The sequence below is a fragment of the Narcine bancroftii genome, chromosome 4 (assembly GCF_036971445.1).
Source record: "Narcine bancroftii isolate sNarBan1 chromosome 4, sNarBan1.hap1, whole genome shotgun sequence".
Lineage (NCBI taxonomy): Eukaryota > Metazoa > Chordata > Chondrichthyes > Torpediniformes > Narcinidae > Narcine > Narcine bancroftii.
Window position 1 is genome coordinate 252,943,039 of NC_091472.1, and position 20,263 is coordinate 252,963,301.

At 41.3% G+C, this 20,263-nt stretch overlaps 1 protein-coding gene across 2 annotated transcripts in view; it reads right to left on the reverse strand.

Annotated features, from left to right (window-relative positions):
* The window catches only part of itgav (integrin, alpha V), a 121,527-nt gene that overhangs the window by 28,872 nt on the left and 72,392 nt on the right, over nt 1-20,263 (reverse strand). For both annotated transcript variants that reach the window (XM_069934770.1, XM_069934772.1), the window contains 4 exons: nt 18,385-18,576; nt 16,649-16,694; nt 4,247-4,351; nt 2,325-2,380 (listed from right to left, as the gene is read on the reverse strand). In XM_069934770.1, coding sequence (XP_069790871.1) covers nt 2,325-2,380; nt 4,247-4,351; nt 16,649-16,694; nt 18,385-18,576 — 399 coding nt within the window. The remainder of the gene's footprint in view (nt 1-2,324; nt 2,381-4,246; nt 4,352-16,648; nt 16,695-18,384; nt 18,577-20,263) is intronic.

Genomic DNA, 20,263 nt, shown 5'->3' on the forward strand with positions numbered 1-20,263 from the left:
ATCATCAGCTGCCTCAACGGGCCACCCAAAGCCCATGTGCTGTCCAGTCGACTGGACAGCTGTACCCCATGGGAGCTCTGCATCTCCTTGCTCCCCATGGGTCCGCACCAGCAGCGCGGCCGCAACAGTGGCTTCGGCAGTGCCGCCATCTTTATCATCTTGCAGTTCTCAAACATCTTAAGTTTATCGTATGTGGCTCTTGCGTTAAGCCAATTTGGCCACCCCTAATCTAGATCGACGAAGAAAGTGGGCAAAGGAATGGCAGATAAAATTAAATTCTGGTAAGTGTGAAATTAAATCAGGGCAAGACACAGTAACTGAGAGAGACAGGGATTATTGTAGAACAGAGAGACCTTGAGTACAAGTGGCATTACTGGTATTCAAGCTGCTGACATGCTTACCTTCAATCAGACTGGGCACTGAATACAAGGAATGGGACATCATATTACAGCTAAACAAGGCATTAGTGAGACGGCACGTGGAACATTGTGTATAGTTCTGGCCACCACACTACTGGAAGGATGTAATTAAGCTAGAAAGAGTGCATAAAAGATTGAGTTTCAAGGAGAGACTGGAGAGGTTGGGATTGTTCTCCATGAAGTTGTGGAGTCAAAGGGCTAGAGGTTTATAAAATCATGATTAATTAGGTGGATGGTCAGTCTCTCTTCCCAGGTAGTTAAGTTTAAAACCAGAGGGCATACAATTAAGGGGAGAGGGTAAGAATTTAAAGAGAACCTAAGGGGCAAGGTGTTCAGGATAGTGTACATGTGGAACAAGTTGCCAGAGGCAGGTACAATTAAATTAATTAGAAGACACTTGGATAGATTCGTGGATTGGAAAAGATTTAGAGGAATATCAGCCAAATGCTGGCAAATCAAGCTAGCTCAGGACAGCTGTTTCTGTCCTGTATTTCTCTGACTAAATCCCCTACAATGACACAATTCAAATTAAAATCTATAGCCATCAAATCATCTTAGAAAGTGATTAATTCAACTAGATCATAGCTGATGTACAAATTACAATCAACTGGTTTTGCTTTATCCTTTAATGCCATTACTGAACAGAAATCTATTTTCAATTTTGAAATCTTCAAATGATCTAATCTCAGCATTTTAGGGGAGAGAAATGAAGGTTCCAATTGCCCTTGGACGTGAAACAATGTTTCGTAATTCACTAATGCGGCCTCAGAAAATTCTAATCCCCTTTGCTTTGGACTCATTGACCAATGACATTACAATGTCAAATCCTTCAACCTTCACCCTATAAACCAAGGGGGGAATAAAATCATTGATAGTCATTCAACATGGCCATTGTGCCTCCCTTTTTCTCATTTTAAGGTGGATGACTACAACAAATGGAAGCTTTAGTACACCTGCTTAAAATCTTGTTGCAACTTTGCATCCACTTGGACTTGCCTAAATGCAGGAAGCTCTTGCTTTGCAAAACTGAAATGTGGAGGAATTCCTTCTCACAGAGGGTGGTGAATCTCTGTAATTCTCTATGCCAGAGGGCTGCAAAGGTGGGACAAATGCAGGCATCTGAAAAAGGAGCTCGGTGCATTTAAAAAAAAACAGGGGTTTGAGGGCCATGTAGAATTATGTAGGAATTCAAATCTGAAGCAGATAAGCTCAAATCATAATCAACAATGGGGCAGGTTTAAGAGGCCAGGTGGTTGACTTGTTTTTTTGTGTGTGTGTGTGTGTGTGTGTGTGTGTGTTCCAGTGAGGATGTTCACGAGCGAAGTGGGGGCTTTGTGAAGTGACTTAGGGGTTGACAAAAATGAACAGGGAAGTCTGAGCATAATTTTTGAATTCAGGCTGAATAGGTCTGCACAATTTTAAAACTAATGTCACAATTATCCAGAATTGTCGCCAATTCATATGGATATACTATTTAAACACAAATTTTTTCTTACAACACAGGGGAGCATTGCAATGCACCAACGATGCTCACAGGGGTCAAATAAGGGAGATCTTAAAGTAACTTTCAGATTTCTGCATTTATCAGTGCATGTGCAATCCCTAGAAGCTGTAATCCGTTCTACAGAAGGATGGGGATGGCTGCAAACTGTTCAAAACTTGATTGAGAATCACACCTCATCATTTTGAATGTGCACAAGTATACCACAACATTCAGGATTATGCCATTTTCCCATGATCATGTCTCATTAGATGTCCACCTCTCATCTTACCACATTATTGCACCAGTTCATTGAAGATTGGATGAGAAATTAAATGGCTGCACAGAGTTCAAATGACAGAATATATAAAAATCACAATTATTAAAATTGTATAAAAATCACTGATCAACAAGATTGAACTCACCTATGTATTCTGCAGCTCTTTTTCCAAAGGCACTTAAGCAAAATGTAACTGTAAAGCTAATGATGCAAGAAGAGATTTATCAGCAAAACTAACAAAGCCTTAAGTGAAAACTTCTCCGCTTCAGTTTCAATTTAAACGCAAGAAAAAATATGGATTAGGTACAACTGGTGAGCTTGTTCTGAAATTCATTCCCTGAACCTCTCTACTTTTCTTGCTTTTGTAAAATCATCCCCTCAAACTTAATTCCATCTGCCCTCCTATTGCCTGTCAAATGTTGTTTGGTACAAAGCAGCATCCTGTGATTTGTTACTCAATTTAAATTGTCATATAAATAAACTTTTGCTATATTTTATAATGTTGCAACTTTTCTTTTACATTTAAGTGAAGATACAAGAGCTAAAGATTGGAACATTTTCTATTTCTAGCACTCAGGAGGAACATTGGAGTAACTGAGCAAGATTGGCATTTGACAACCATCAATTTCTATCTACGCTGCCAGCCCTACCCATCCATTGAGATCACTGAAATGCAAACTGAGTAGGGACTATAGCAGCAAAGATTAAAATCAAAAACATGATCAGTAAGTGGGATGAGTAGAGGGCACCTCAGTTCACCTAATAGCATAAAGCAAACATGAAAAAGACAAACAAGCAGAGAGTTAAGCCTTGAATGTTCTAAACATCAAGTGAAAGGCAGTAACTGGCTGGACAGAACAGACTGACAGCCTGGTTGCAGACAGTGAACAGCAAGTGTAATGAATGATAAGTCAATCTGTTCTGGTGAGAGAAAATGTTGAACTTCGCTGGGAGATCCACTATTCCATGCCAAATTTGGTAATATTTAAACTGCTTAGTTCTCATGAATCATACTTGGCTTCCCAGAAAACTTGCATTTCAGATGTACTTGAGTATTTATGGTGTGTCATCCACGCAGACTAACACAAGTGGCACTTTAACAATTGTAAAACTTGACTGACCACTCTTTATACATCTCAACACAACATTGAGAGCAAAATGTCCCAAAAATTCTCTGTTTGCCTTTGAATCTGTCTGTGCAGTAAAGATGTACTACTTTTCTCTCACTTCATTTATTCTAACAAAATGCTTTAATAAATTTAAAAGATATGATACTACTATTAGTAAATAACTGAAATTCAGTCTCTGTGCCCACTAGAAATAACACCTGCAGTGAGTGATAGTGAGCTTCAATTGAGATCATGCAACAGGAAACAAATAAAGACACCATAAATTTTGGATTTCCAAGCATTGACTAACAGATGGAAAAGGTGGAGGAATTAACCAACACTATATATTGAGTTGATGAAAAATTGAAAATGTAGAAGTTAAAAATTTCTTGCACCTCACTGGTTATGAGGGTGGGGAGGAGGGGGTACGAGAAGAGGAAGGACTAAAATTCCCAACTAAGATCCTGGAGAGTTGACTAAATGTTATTACATGCACTAGAAATTAAACAATGGACCATTACCGATCCTGTACTCTTAGCAGGATCATGAAGAATTCTTTGATACTTTCCCAAGATTTGAGACAAAAATAAGGATGAACTGATTGTCCTAGAGAACAGTGAATCTGAGAAAATTTTGCCCAAGTAATAGAGGCAGCCTCTTCAACTGCATTGAAGACACCAGATAGATTATTAAAGAGGGCACACAATGGAGAATTGCTGTTGTCTATCTGCAAAGTTTTTTTTGTTTAAAGGCTTTTTTGATCATTAAATTAATTGGCTATTTTCAAGAATCTTCAAAAGCAAAAGATACAGTACATATATACTAGTTATTGTAATAAGTATTTATGTCAGGTTAAAAAAAATCAAATCACCCATCATTATACAAGCGAACAAAGAAACATAAATGCATTTGATTCGAGACACTGAATGCTTCTTAGTATACACAGAATTGGACTTACCAGGACACCATGACATTTTCTCTGAGAGTACAGCTTTTGTTTTCTGGATTCAACACTGATGTACTGACTTCTAATGAAGCATTTACATGAATTACTGGTCTGGCTCTGAATGTTCAAAAGAAAACAAAATTAACCGTGCCTTGTTGGAGAGATTGTTCAGATATTGTCTTCTGTTACAAGTGTAAATATCAGGTATTCAAATTCACAAGTTAATTCTTCATTCAGTTCAACTAGCAAACTTTCATTAAAATGCATTATGATGGGAAATTCATTGAACTCGGTGGAGGTCATTCACCCCAGTCCTCAGGGCAGGGATCTGGGCAGGATCTGGCCACATTCAGCTTCTTCATCAGTAAACGAGACAGGATTCAGTTTATGGTTAGGCAATTTGTTTTTTTTTAACTTTAACTTTTAAAGGGATTTTTATTTTGCTTTTTAGTTTTATTTATTTATTTTGTATTCAATGCCAAGTTCATAAGGATACATGGTAAAGAGAGAACATGTCAGCTGAATCAAATTAACACATACCCCAAGACCTATATAGACTATATAGATCTACATAGTTTGATTCAAGAGCTGAGCAAATCCTTTTAATCTTGGACAAAAAGAAATAAACTTGATCTCTCTGGGATTTAACAGTAATTGTTATTTAGCTTTTATTTGAGAACCCCAAATATTTTGCCTACAATTGCTATGAAAGTACATTTTTCCTTAATGGGAACAATTCCTTTGAAAGCCTATTTGTAAACAAAACATTTTCAGTAAAATATTTAGTAGGAAGATTTCAGTAAAAGATTAAAATGTACTAAAATTAGTGTAATGTCTACATTGGGAGGTTTGCTCCAAAATCATTTGCATCCAGTTTCTGAGAAAGCAGTCCAAAGTTAATAGAACCATAAAATATTAGGGTGCAGCGGGCCAAGTCGCTGCACAGTGCAGTGGGCTGAACCGTTGCCCGTGCGGCTCGCCCAGTGGCCGTGCAGCACCACGGGCCTGGTTGCCACTCACTCATCTGGCCAGTGCTGCAGGCTGGGTATCGGCACAGAGTTGGGTACACACCTTCAAGATGGCATGGGGGTCTTGTTGTCTTTATGACACATGCCCTGCAGGTGAGTGGCAGGCACAGGGTGATGTCACTTCTGGTCCTGCGCGTCCAGGCCGGGAGTGATTTAAAGAGGAGGCAAATTCAAATAAAGTGTCTTTGCTGGCTAACACTGTGTCTGGTGAATTCATTTAGTCGCTCTATTGGAGTAGTCGCTACAATTGGTGACCCTGACTACAAGATTCAGCTGAAGCTTGAATCCAGTCAACATGGATGCAACTGCCACAGCTGCAGTTAACGCAGTAAGCATTCACTTGCCCCCTTTCTGGGTCAACCAGCCTTGAGTGTGGCTGAACTAGGCTGAGACCCAGTTCCACCTTCATGGAATAACATGAAGACACAAAATTTTGCCTCGTCGTCGGAGCACTGAATGCTGCTACAGCACTAAAGTAAATGAATTTATTGGACACCCCCCGGCACAACACCAATGCACCAGGTTCTGGCAGTTCCTTCTGGACACCCTGGAATTAACCAGGCATCAACGGGGCATGCGGCTTTTGAATATAGAGGGGCTAGGTGACAGGAATCCAACCAATTTAATGAATGAAATGTTCGTGCTAGCAGCCGGTCATTCCAATTGCTTTCTTTTTGAGACCTTATTCCTGGCAAAGCTCCTGGGTTATGGCTCCATACCATTAGCAAACATTGATTTCAGCCATCCCCATAATGTGGCCCAGGAGGCTGGCAGACTCAACCACACGCCAAGGCAAGAGTCTGTCCACATACAGCCCATGTTCTCAGCAGAGACATCTTCCATGCCCTGCACAGCGCCCGTATCTCTTTTTAAAACAAAAAGGGATGAATGTTTCGACAGGAAACAAGAATAGTGTTTTTACCACCGCCAGTGGAAAAATGACCATAGATGCGTGCCCCCATGTGGCTACCACAGTGGCAAGCCTGAAAAGTTGTCGGAAAACAACAAAGCCAGTAATGGCCTCGGCAGCTGACATGAGTACTGGCCTCCTCTACCTTCATGATGATACTTATAAGCACAAATTTCTCCCACCAAGATACAATTGCTATCAGGGACTTGCCCTTCAAACTGCCAATGGGACTTCCACTCCCAGTTTTGGCACGCAACGTAACACAATTAAGATAGGAGAGGCAGCGTTCCATTAGTTTCATTTTGGCTTTCGTTGCTCAGCCCATCTTGGGTGCAGACTTCCTATGGGCCAACTACCTGCTGGTTGACGTTAAGCTAAAGAAGCGAGTCAATGCCACTGCTTTGCAAACATACCCTTTGATAAGCAGCAAATGATGAGTCTCCCTACTCGGGGTGCACGTTCTACGCACTGACACCCATGCTGCCTTGCTCAACATATTTCCTGGTGTGGTCTCTCCTAAGTTCAATTCCTCGACTATGACCCATTACATTGACACCTCGGGCCCGCCGATTTATGCCAGGGTTCATCATCTCCCTCCAGATAAACTACAGCAGGCCAAAGCAGAATTTACTGCCATGGAGGAATTGGGTATTATTCAGCATTCCAAAAGCCCTTGGGCATCACCATTACACATGGTGCCCAAGAAAACCAGTGGCTGGAGACCCTGCAGCGACTACCACAGGATAAACAATATAACTACACCCGACAGATACCCTATTCTGCACATACAGGATTTCACTTCCCGTCTGCACAATTGTCATGTCTTCTTCGAGGTCTACTTTGTCAAAGGATATCATCAAATCCCAAAAGAAACAATTATTACTCCTTTCAGGCTTTTTGAAATCCTCAGGATGCCATTTGGGTTGAAAAATGCCACTCAAATGTTCCAGCAGCTTATGGATGCTTTGGGCAGGAATTTAGAATTCGTACACATATACTTAGACGACATCCTCATCGCCATTCAAGATGAGCAAGATCACCAACTGCACTTATGCTGTCTGTTCCGACAGCTAGATGAATTCAGACTTACTGTCAACCTTAGCAAATGCCAGTTTGGCAAAATGACCATCAATTTCCTGGAGCACAGTATCACAGCAGAAGGTGTGTTTCCCTTATCCACCAAAGTGGGCGCTGTACGCGCCTTTCCAAAATCTACCATGGTTAAAGGAGAGCAGAAATTTTTGGGCATGGTGAATTTCTATCACCGTTTCATAACAGCATCTGCTGACATTCTTCGACCACTGTTTCAGCTCCTCACCACAAAGCGCAAAGAAGTTAACTGGACCAGAGGCGAAGTTTGCATTCACAGCCACCAAAGACGCTCTGGCCAATGCAGCTATGCTTGCGCATTCTAATCCCACCGCCGCCCTGACACTCACCACTGATGCCTCAGATACAGCGGTGGGTGCAGTTCTTGAACAGTCCGGCAATGGCCATTGGCAATCCCTGTTTTTTTTTTAGCCGCCACCTAAGGCCATGGGAAATGAAATACAGCACATTTGATCGAGAGCTGTTGGCATTGTAGCTGGCCAACTGACACTTCCAATATGTTTTGGAGGGCCGCCATTTCACCACATTCACGAACCATAAGCCACTCACTTTTTCCCTTTGCAAGATATCTGACTTGAGTCGGACAGGCAGCAATACCATTTGTCGTCCATATCCAATTTCACTGCAGATGTGCGTAATGTTTCAGGAAAAAGCATCTCATCACTGACGTGCTATCCAGACCAAGAGAGCATCATATTCAAGGTGGCATCGATATCTCTAACTTGGTGAGTGTATAGGCCGTAGATCCTGATGTTCAGGCCTACAAAACTGGTATTACAAACCTAGACATACAACATGTGGCACCACAATGGGTGAGCCGAGTCTGCTTTGTGACATGTCTATGGGCTACGCCAGGGCAGTAGTCCCCACACCTTGGAGACGGCGCCTTTTTGACGAAGTTCACATCCTGTCCCATCCCTCCATCAGAGCAACAGTCAAGCTCATGGCAACTCAATATGTATGGCATGGACTTAAGAAAGACGTTGCACAGTGGGCCTGGATGTGTACCTACTGCCAAACTTCCAAAATTCAGCAGCACCTCAAGGCGCCTCTCCAGTCTTCCCCAGCAGTGCACCAGCATTTTGAGCATGTGCATAGAGACCTGGTTGGACAACTGCCAATGTCTCAGAACATGAGATATATCCTCACAGTGATAGACCGATTCACGCGATGGCCAGAGGCCATCACTTTGCCATCCAGCGACACCGAGACATGCGCCAGAGTGTTCATTGCCAACTGGATCTTGAGATTCGGAGTTCCCACACACATCACCTCAGACCATGGAGCACAATTCACCTCTGCGTTATGGACTGCCCTTGCACGCTTTTGTGGCACACAACTGCATTACACTACAGCATACCACCCGCAGTTCAATGGTCTTGTGGAATGTCACTTCCAGTCCCGGGTGTCCAGGCCAAGAAAGGTTTAAAAAAGGAAGCAAATTCAAATAAAGTGTCTTTGCTGATAAACACTGTGTCTGGTGTATTCATTTAGTAGCTCTATTGGAGTAGTTGCTAGAACAGCACAGAAAAAGGCCCCTTCCCCCCTCTCTAGCTGGTGCCGAATCATTTTTCTGCCAAGTTCCACTGACCATAGCCTTCCATACCTCTCCTATCCATGTACTTGTCCAAATTCTTCTGAACTAGTAAAATTGAGCTGCATTCACCACTTCAGCTGGCAGCTCGTTCCACACTCCCACTACACTGTGTGAAGAAGTTCCCCCTCATGCTTTCCCTAAACATTTCCCCTTTCATCCTTAACCCATATCCTCTGTGGGTATCACCAGCAATAAAGTCACCTACTCTCAATGCAAAAAACCTACCTACATTTACTCTGTCTATTCCCCTCATAATTTTTTAATACCTCTATCAAATCTCCCCTCATTCTTCTTCAGTCCAGGGAATAAAGTCCTAACCTGTTTAACCTTGCCCTGTAACTCAGTTCCTGAAGTCTGGGCATCATTCTAGTAAACCTTATCTGCACTCTTTCTATCTTATTGATATCTTTCCTGTAGTTTTGTGACCAAAACTGTACACGATGTTCCAAATTTGGCCTCATCAATGTCTTATACAACTTTATGCTCACCAGAGGCAGAATTGAACTGGCTAGGAAGGTTCCGAGTGATGTCATGATGTCACAATGCGATGGCGTCATTTGGACCATGTGGGCTTTTAAAAAGCTGAGTGTGACTTTTACTGAACTTTGATTCGACTACGTTTGATCATTTTCTCATTTTTCAATTTGCACTGCAACACAGTTGCTATATTGGTTACCCCGACGTGATTGCTACATCGTAGCATCCCAACTCCTATTCTCAAAAAGCTTTCTTTATAACCCTATCCACCGTGACACCACTTTCATGGAAATATGTATCTGTATTCCCAGATCCCTCTATTCTTCCTCACTCCTCAGTGTCCTACCATTTAGCATGCTTATCTCTTCTTGGTTTGTCCTTCCAAAGTGCAACACCTCACACTTGTCTGCATTAAATTCCATCTGCCATTTTTCCAGCTGGTCCAGATCCCTCTATAAGCTTTGAAAACCTTCTTTGCTCTCCACAACAACTCCAATCTTTGTGTCATCTGCAAATTTGCTGATCCAATTTACCATACTCTCATCCAAATCATTGAGATAGATGACAAACAACAATGGTCCCAGCACTGACCCCTGAGCTACACAACTAATCACAGGCCTCCAGTAAGAAAAGCAAATCCTCTACCACCACTGTCTGGCTTCTCCTGTCCAGCCATAGTCAAATCCAGTTCACTACTTCACCATGAAAACCAAACATCAGAACCATCCTGACTAACCTCCCATGTGGGACCTTGTCACAGCTTTTCCTTGATCAACTTTCCTGGTAACCTCCTCGAAATACTCTATAAGATTGGTTAAACCATGCACAAAGCCATGTTGACTATCCCTACTCAGTCCCTTGCTATCATCTTTTCCCTCCTACTAGTTCCCATCCCCTGGCAAATCTAGTTTAACAACCACCACCCCCCCCCCAACCCAGAGCAGCACTAGCAAATTTTTCCACAAGGATATTAATTCCCCTCCAGTTCAGTTACAAACCACCCTATCAGAAAAGGATCCAACTTCCCTGGAAGGGAGCCCAATGATCCAGAAACCTGAAGGCCTCCTTCCTGCACCGTCTTTAGCCACATGTTAAGCCGCAGTATCCTCCTATTTCTAATCTCATTGTAACCTAATACTGTGGGTATGACTCCACTCCACTTGATAACTAGCTCGAATTTTGAGTTCAACCATTGCTCTCCCTACTCCTGCATAAGCCAACTGTGCATAGAGTTTAGCATGATGAATCAAGAATTATCAAACATTTTTACCTCTAGTTTTGAATATAGGAACTACAAGACAAACCCAAACACAGTTATCCACAGAATTAAAAAAAACCCAGCTGGACTGAACTAAATGAATAAAAATGTTGTTTTAATTTATTTCTAAGTTAAAACAAAACTGAACACAACAACTATTCTAGATCAACCCACTCGCTGGACGTTAGAAGATTGAGGGGGGATCTTACAGAAACGTATAAAATTCTTAAGGGATTGGACAGGCTAGGTGCAGGAAGGATGTTTCCGATGTTGGGGAAAACCAGAACTAGGAGATGGGGGATGTTTTTTAGGACTGAGATGAGAAAAAAAAAAATCTTTTCTCTCAGAGAGTGGTGAATCTGTGGAATTCTTTGCCACAGGAAGTAGTTGAAGCCAGTTCCTTATCCATATTTTAGAGGAAGTTAGCTTTGGCCCTTGTGACTAAGGGGATCAGGGGGTATGGAGCGAAGGCAAGTAGATGATCAGCCATGATCAAAATGAATGGCAGTGTTAGCTTGAAGGGCCAAATGGCCAACTCCTACACCTATTTTCTATGTTTCTGTTTCATGAAGATACAAAAAGGAGTAACATTATTCTGCTTATGTCATAGTAACACAAATGTAACAAACAGAAGTCCAAAAATCTAGATGCCATAAATCTGGATTTCCCAAGAATCTGGACTTTTCGAAAACATTCAAACTCTGTGAGCATGCATGCATGCACAAGCACCACACCAGCATTTTTATTTCACACTGCTTGTTTTGATAAGAAGCATGCTGTATTTGCTAATGAATAAACTATCAAAATTTACCTGTTCATCTCTTCGTTATTCCTCCTTAAATTTGAATTTTAAAAATAATGCCCAAGAATCCAGAAAATCCATAAATCCAGATCGACTCATTCCCTGAGCAATCAAGATTTTCAGTCTTCTACTGTCGAACAGTTGTGCCTGACTGCGGACTCTGTCCCCAATTTTAGAGAGTTCATTCATTTTTCTCCTCCTTACACTCCCCCATGGCATAGATAATGGCTGGCTATTGTTCAATCTCTCTTCACCTCCACCCATCAATGACATTTAATTTTGCTCTGTTTTTCCCATTTTCTCTGAAATTCAAAACCTGATTTCTCACTGTTCCCAGCACAGATTATAGATCTGAAATGTTAACTCTGTGTTCCTTTCTGTGTTTATTGCCGGCCTGAGAATGCCCAGCATTTTACTAGCTTTATTTCTCCTGATAGTCCACTTTAGGAAAAATTGCTTGCACAGGACAAAATCCCTGAGTGATCTTCTTGGTAGAGTTTTCAAGGTTGCCATCTCAATTTCTTAAAAGGTGGTTTACAATTTTCTTCTTTTTACTTGGAGGCGAAATCCTACACTTTCTGTGCTGAGCAGCCTGTGACTTTTTAAACAAGATGTCAAGTCAAGCCTGAACTCATGTGCTTATTCTTAGAGGTTAATGATTCACAGATAATAGATCATTTCAGGATAATTTCCCATTTGCTTACTAACCAAATGAGAACAGAGCCCATTTTTAAAAAACATGTCACTGATGTTGAAATCAAAAATCAGTACAAACCCACCAGGCAAATGGTGGAGCCTTATCCATCAAATCAACAGCAAACAAAAACCACATTCTTTAGGGTAGCCAGAAAGCTGCTCCAAAATCCAACTCCACAATAGGAATCCTTGCACTGACAGGTGGACCTTATTGGTGGTGGTAAAGAAAAACAAGTTTCTAAACTATCAATTCACTGTGAATCATGAAAGACTCGTCAAATGCCTTCCTGAAGCCCATGTAAACAACATCCTCTGCCTCATCCACATCATCTTTGTTATCTCTTCAAACAATTAAATTTGAAAGGAGTGACATGCCCCACACAAAGCCATGGTGACTGTCCCTAATCTGCCTTTCAAATATGTGCAAATCATATCATTAAATATCTCCAATAGCTTCCCTCCCACAGTTGTGAGGCTCATCTGCCTACAAGTTCCTGGGTTATCCCTATTTCACTTCTTGAACAAAGGAAAAACATTAGCTACACTCCAGTCCTCTGGGACCTTACTTGTTATGAGGATACAAAGATCTTTGTCAAGGACAAGGCAATCTCTTGCTTCTTTCAATAAACCGAGTTATATTCCATCAGACAATGGGGTCTTATTCACCTTAATGCTCTTCAAAAATCCCCACATCATCTCTTTTTTGATCTCAAAATGTCCCAACGTCCTCCAAAATGCTCTAATTACAGATGATATGAAGGTAGGTGGAGGATTAGGGAGGCTGCAGAAGGACTTGCACAGATTAGGAGAATGGGTAGAGAAGTGGCAAATTAAATAGTTAGAAAAGAGTATTTAGAAAAATATAGGCAGATTATTTTCTAAATGGAGAGAAAATTGAAACTACCCAGATGAAAGGGACCTGGTGTGTGAATTGTGGAAGGTTATGTGCTCTCTCACTCTCTGGTGGGAATGTGGCCTCCTAATCAAAGTGAGACTCTGCCCACCCATTAATGAACACCTGACCACTGGCTCCTTTAAATCACTCACTGCTGACCATTGGTCTCTTTAAATTACTCACTGATTACATGGGCTGGACTCTCCAGCATACTGCACTTTAAAAGCCCTCCTTGGTTCTGACTGTGAATGCTATTCTATGCCAGATCACTAACTGTGGACATTGCTGGAGGAGTCAATGGTAAGGTGAGTTCTACACTTTGAGTGGGATTGTTTATCAGTACTTAACAATGAACTCTTTTCCACCCTTTCCCCCACACCCCCCCCCCCCCACTTCCTGGTTGGTATAGGGAACCAGAAGTACGTTTAAGTCACTGACTTGTAAGAGTGTCAATAACTATATATTACTGCATGAGGGAGATGGTGTCTACTGTTATCAGAGATTGCTCTATCTGATGAAAATGCCTATGAAACTTTTAGCATTGTGTTGCTTTATCATCCATGTTACAGTTTTCCTGTGTGTACAATAAAGGCTACTTATTACTGGCATCTATACAATTTCACTGAGTATACTGCTGCCTTGTTAAGCCATCTAGTGATTACCATCTGACCTCCAGGGGGTGTTTTTGGCCTTGATGGGACTAGTAAGACTCTGGGAAGCCATTGCCCTTTGAGGTGCTAGAATACATGGAGTAGGGAGCACCCACTTAGGTTTGCAGGGCTGAGGTGAAGTTTGGCAACCTCCCCTGCTGGTGATTCAAAGACATGCATGATCCCTAGATGGAAGCCTTGTGGAGATGGACCTTCCAGTAGACCCAGTCCAGCCTCCCATCTGTTCCTCACCTAACAGAGGTGGTCCCTAATTAATCTATCTTTGACTTCTCCAAAACTCCACCCCACCCCTCTTCTCTCCACTATCTTCCTCACCCCCACCAACCCAACAAACGACTACACTTCAACCTGTGCTGTGAGAGCCTATGAGTGTGCACCCAGCATCAATATGCCAGACAGTGGTGCCTACTTTGGCAAACACAGCTGAAGGTCTTCAACCTACATGGACTACCCTGCTCAATGATAGTTACAGGAACTGTTTGTACCCTTTTACAAGATAACCCTTTGGTAATGAGTATTCCTCCATTAACCACCCCATAACACCACTCCTACTAATTCCCCATAAGGTAGATGTTTCAGGATCCTTTTAAAATGCTCTTAATTCAGATAATACACAATCCTGACTCTCCTTGTGAGTCCATTAAGGGAACCAGAGCAGGCAATAATGTTGCATCTATTTTAGTAGATACAAGTCCACAAACTGAGAAACTGACCAGGAATGGCATCCTGGTGCCAGATGGTAGCCCAGAAAATGAGGGCACTCCTAGGGAAGTACTGGCATGCCCTGGATGCACACCTGCTGGGCTGACCCCTGCTTCCCCATGGGATGGCATGGTGGCGGTCATTTGGGTTGTGTGCCTCATAATGATGGAAGAGTGCCCAGATGGATGGCTAATGTACAGGAGGCACTGGTCAAGGCAAGGCTATGGCACTGGAAGGATGGCCTTGCACTACCTGCTTGCAGATGGAAGTAGCATTGGTGCTGCTGTTGGTGGCAAAGGTGCAAAGATGTGTCAGCCAATTTGGAGAGACCATGTGACTATTTTTTTTCCCTTCCATCACACTGGAGAGTTCTTCCTGTAGCATCCTGTTTGGTGGGGTGGGGGAGGGGGCAGAGGAAGAGAAAGAGGAAAGGGGAGGAGGTGGGGGGGGAAGAGAGAAAGAGGAAGGGGAGGAGAGCTGGTAGAGCATTGTCATTTCAAAAAACCTCAGCTTCCCCTGCTGATCTGCCTTGTCCCTCATTTTAAAGGCACTTGTGTTACCTCTGTATTTATTGTATATTTTGATTTCCATGGTTTGTGTGCACAATCTATTATAAGTATTGTAACCTGTCAGTTGAAGATTTTTTTTCTGTTAATCATTGTATATAATGTTGTTGATCATGTTTATAGATGACTGGCAATTGGTGCTACTTCCAAGGGGTGGAATGTTTGGATTGTGTGGCCTTTCTGTCTGGAACTTGTTGGGAATGTAGATTGTGGAAGGTTACATGGCCTGTCTGCCTAGAATTTAATTGGAAGTTTCATCTGCCAATCAAGGTATGATCTGCCCACCCATTAGTGCACAACTGTTCATTGGCCCTTTTAAATCACTTGCTGATTAGCTGGACCAGACATTCCAGCCTATTACCATGCGCTTTGCATGCTCTGTTTCTTGGTCCTGACTTTAAATGATACACTATTCTAGATTGCTAACTGGACATCACTGGAGGAATCATTGGTAAGGTGTGTACAACACTTGAGAGTGGGACTGTAGTATTCTTTGCCAGCACTTAACATTGAGCACCCCCACCCTGTTGTATAGGGAAATGGGAGTTTACTTGTAAGTGTGTTAATAACCATATTACTGGACATGTGTAATGAAGAGGGATAAAGTGGCCACTGGTATGGGAGATCACAATATCTGATGTGAATGCCTATGTAATTTTCAGTACAGTGTTTTGTCTACCAGTTATTTTCCCATGTGTACAATTAAGATTACTACTTGCTTGTCTGGGCTTGCTTCTGTGAACCCACCATACCTGACTTAAATCTCACAACAGTTAACCCTGAAGGTAAAGTTTCAGGTTGAGTTGGTGGTGAAGGCAGCAAATGTAATGCTGGCATTCATTTCAAGAGTAATTAAATATAAGAGCAAGGAATTATAAGGCTCAATAAAGCATTGGTGACCCCTCACTTGGGAGTATTGTGAGCAGTTTTGGGCTCATTTAAGAATGGATGTGCTGACATTGGATGGGATTCAATGGAGGTTCTCAAGGATGATTCTGGGAATGAAAAGATCTGAGGAATGTTTGACAGTTCTTGGCCTGTACTCATTGGAATTTAGGAGAAACTGAGTTATCTCAAATATTTTGAAAGTTGAAAGATGTGGACAGAATAGATGTAGAAAGGTTATTTCCCATGATGAATCTGAGATAAGAGGGCAGAACTTCAGGGACTGAATGATGTCTGCTTAGAACAGATGTGGGGCAATTTCTTCAGGTAGAGGGTGGCAAATATGTAGAAATTGTTGCCTCAGGCTGTTGTGGAGCCTTGATCATTTCAGGTTTTTGGTTATCCATGGCATCATTAAGTTATGGGGGGGGGGGGGGGGGGAGAAGGTTGGGCACTGGGGCTGAGTGGGAAAATGGATCAGCCCATGATTAAATGGTGGGGCTGAATAGCTAATTTCTGCTCCCATGTCCCAAGTTCCTTTTCCTTTATAAAATTTGACACAAAGCACTCGTCCACTTCTGATTGAGCAGAAATCCCCTCTTTTGTCCCCAAGTGATCCTATCCTTTGGAGAGTTCCCTTGTTTTTTTAGTAAAAATCTTATTGATGATTTGATAAACAAGAGACACTAATACAGGATGTAAAAGTGGGACCAGCAGAATCTGATTATGAAACCATTAAAATTAGTTTTTCAAATAATGTTTAATGCTGCAAATTAGAGCTGCATAGAGATTTTAAAAAAAAATTAAAATAGTTTACCTGTAAACTGCTGCTTTGTCAACACCAAAAGCTCCCACAATCAAATCTAGAAGGAAAAAAGTTATTCCGCATAAGCAGATTGTGGAAATCAATTTCTTATCACAATTATTTTCAGGTTTATTTCTTTGATTCCAGGTTTTCTAGACAATAGGTGCAGAAGTAGGCCTTGCAGGTTAACATTGAGCCAGCACTGCCACTCACTGTGATCAACAATCAGTTCCCTGTTCCTGCCTTTCCCCATATCCCTTGACTCTGCTATCTTTAAGAAGTCTATTTAACTTGAAAGCATCCAGGGAATTGGCCTCCACTGCTTTTGCGGTTGTCTTGGTTAATTACATATTCAACCACACAAATGTTTCATGTACTGCACATGGAACCATTTCATCAATGATTTCACCAATCTTCCTAATGGATTCCAAGCAATTGCTTGTCACAAAGCCTTTTGCAATCTCATGCAAGAACACAACAGTACTCTCGCTCCCACTCAGAACATGTTTCAACTCCGGCAGTTGAAGTCGATGTCCAGCTGCCGGAAGATCGTGTGCTTGTGTTCAGAACTTCTGAATGTGGATTGTCAAAGGCTCAAGAGTTTATCCAGTGAACACAGACTGCAGGTTTGATTGGCTTTGCTGAGTTCCTCCCTCTTGGGATCAGAGCTAGGATGGTTTTTAATTCAGGATGAGAAAGGGAAAAATGTTACCTTCCTTGAAACATACAAGTGTAAAGTGATGCATTTTCAAGGTTAAACTTGAAGGCAGATTACATGGTTAATGGCAGGATTCCTAACAGTGGAAAAAATGAGACTTGTGGTCCAAATACATAGATCTCTCAATGGTGTCATGCAGGTTGATAAGATGGTTAAGAAAACTTGTGGTTTGCTAGCCTCCATTTGTCAGGGGATTAAGAGTAATGAGGTAATGTTGCAGCTCTATTAAACTCTATTGGAGCACACTTGGAATATTGTGTTCAGTTGATCTCATTACAGGAATAATGTGGAAGCTATGACACACACTTACTTTGTTGAGTTGGTTAATAAACCCCTTTATACCAGGTAGATCAATATCCTGACTAAGCTAGTAAATCTTCATGGCACACCACACAATGTCATACAATAAAGATTGTGTGAAATGTCCAAAGGAATCCAGTCTAGAAATTTATTAAGGCTGCCCTTCCAGTCAACAAAATTGAATATACATGGACATCAGAATGAAATCCAGGAATCTCTGATTCAGAAGCAACTACACATTAATAATTGGTATTAATTCACAGTTTAGTGTCATAGAATCCCTCCCCAGGTTTTTCATGAGAACACCTTCATGGTTTTAAAGTTGATTTTGAAATTAAATTGCAATCGGGCATTTCCGACAATTCGGTTTTTGCACAAATGATTTTGTGATGCTTGTGATCATACAAAAATGAGGGGTAGTTTTGATATATGGTTACCCCAAACCCATGTAAACTTTCAGCAACCTTGTGAATTGTATAATAAAAATTAATAAAAAGCTTTTAGAACCTGATGCACTGCATTCTGTTTCCCAGAAATAACATTATACGTTATGAAAGATATATTCAGATCATGTTTCCAAGAATACGGCTGTGTAAATAAGGTTGGTAACAGATTGGTCTTGTTGAGACAAACTTTATTGAAGCAGTATTACATCCAAGCTTGTTCTACACAAAAAAATCTAAATTTGGATGATTACCAATTTAGGATCATTTTAAGATGCTTGACCTACCTGGATATCCATTTGTGTCAATATCAACAGCACCATGCATGGCATAACCAAAACTGGCAGGCATTCTACCAGAAGCCCACTGTCCTTCTAACATCTGAGAAGGATGAGGATTGAGACCAGAAGATTTCCCATTATAAATGTAAACGAGGCCTTCGTGGTTTTTTCCTCCATAAGGAATTCCTATTGCAACATCTGCAAATAAAATTGAGCATAGTTCAAATCTTTAGTGCCACTATTACAAATGTCTTTCTAAATGAAGCTTTCTATGCTACAATTTACTTTCTCAGCTATAGACTGAAATATCTAGCTAATTTCAAAACTCAACACCAACTTGTCAATTTGATTTGGCTCAAAATTTTCAAATCCTATTGGTCATACCAAGTCAGATGCATAGAGGCAGATTTCAGCCAGTGACAAAAGCTGCACTTAGCCTTGCAAGGTGTGAGTGAATACAAGATTGCTGCCTATGCATTGATGGGATAGGTAAGAGGCCTATGGTATGCTGGGCTTCACTGATCAGGGGATTGAGTTCAGGAGTCATTGGGTGATGTGGCAGCTCTACTGATGTCTGGTGAGACCACACTGAGAACATTGTGTTCAGTTCTAAATTTTAAATTTGGACATGTAACAGGTCCATGAGCCTGTGCCCTGAATTACCCTACAACCCCTAGGTTTTGAATGGTGGGAGTTGACCAGAGTTCCTGGTCAAACTTGTGGACAGTGTGGGATTTGCACCCTGGTCCCAATCACTGGTGCTGTAACAGCATTGCACTCTGTTACACTAACTGTGCCACCCTGGTCACCTAATTATAGGAAGGATGTGAAAGTGGGTGAAGAGGAGATTTACCAGGTTGCTGCCCAAATTTGAAAATGTCTTGTGAAGCATAGTTATCAGAGCTAGTGCTTTTCCCTTTGGATTAAAGGATGAGAGATGACTTAATAGAGGTCTACAAGATTGAGGCATAGTGGATAGCCATCATCTTTTTCTTTCTCTCCCCAAGATGGTAGCAAATACCAGAGGACAACTGTATAATGTGAGGGGAGGAATAGTGGGTGCCTAGAATGTGTTGCCATGGCTGGTGGTGAAATCTGAAACAATAAGGACTCTTATGCAGGGACATGAATGAAAGCAAAAGAGGGTTATGAGGTAGGGATGGGTTTTTCATGGGTAAATATGGGTTGGCACAACATCATGGGCTGAAGAGCCTGAAGTGTGCAGCAGTGTTCATGTTAAAACATTACATCCAGAATGCCCACTTGTTACTGCTTCTCCTCAAACATGAAAAAGCATTTGTCTATAGTCCTCTATTAAAGATTAATGTGGGCTAAATTGTGCAGGCCCCTTCTGTAGGCATTCACATCCAAGGAGTCAGGACAAAGAGACAAGGGTATGTCTGGCTTAAATATAAATTGTACCCTTTTGGAGATCTGAGACAAATTAAACATTTTAAGAAATCTTAAGTCGTGATGTAGAATCTCAATTTTATTTTTTTTAATGGTTGGATAAACCACCAGAATCTCCAAAATAATATACAAAGTAAAACTATACCATAAAGAACACCCACATGAGTTGCATCTGTTATGAGATACTTTTTTGATTCCAATCAACCAAATATTCATTGGAACAGAACCAAACCAATCATGGCATTAAAACGATGTGTGACATGCACGAACACTTATATTGCCACAGATGGATTGCCCTGGGCAGTGTAGAATTCATCTGTACACCAGGTTGTTTCCATTATGGCAAAAAAAGCTTTATAAAAAAAAAAAAAAAATCATTTGACTGTTATAGATAAATCTCAAAGCAACAGCACTTTGTTATTAAACAAAATTGTGGCAATTATTGCATTTATTACTAGCCATCAGAAAGTACATG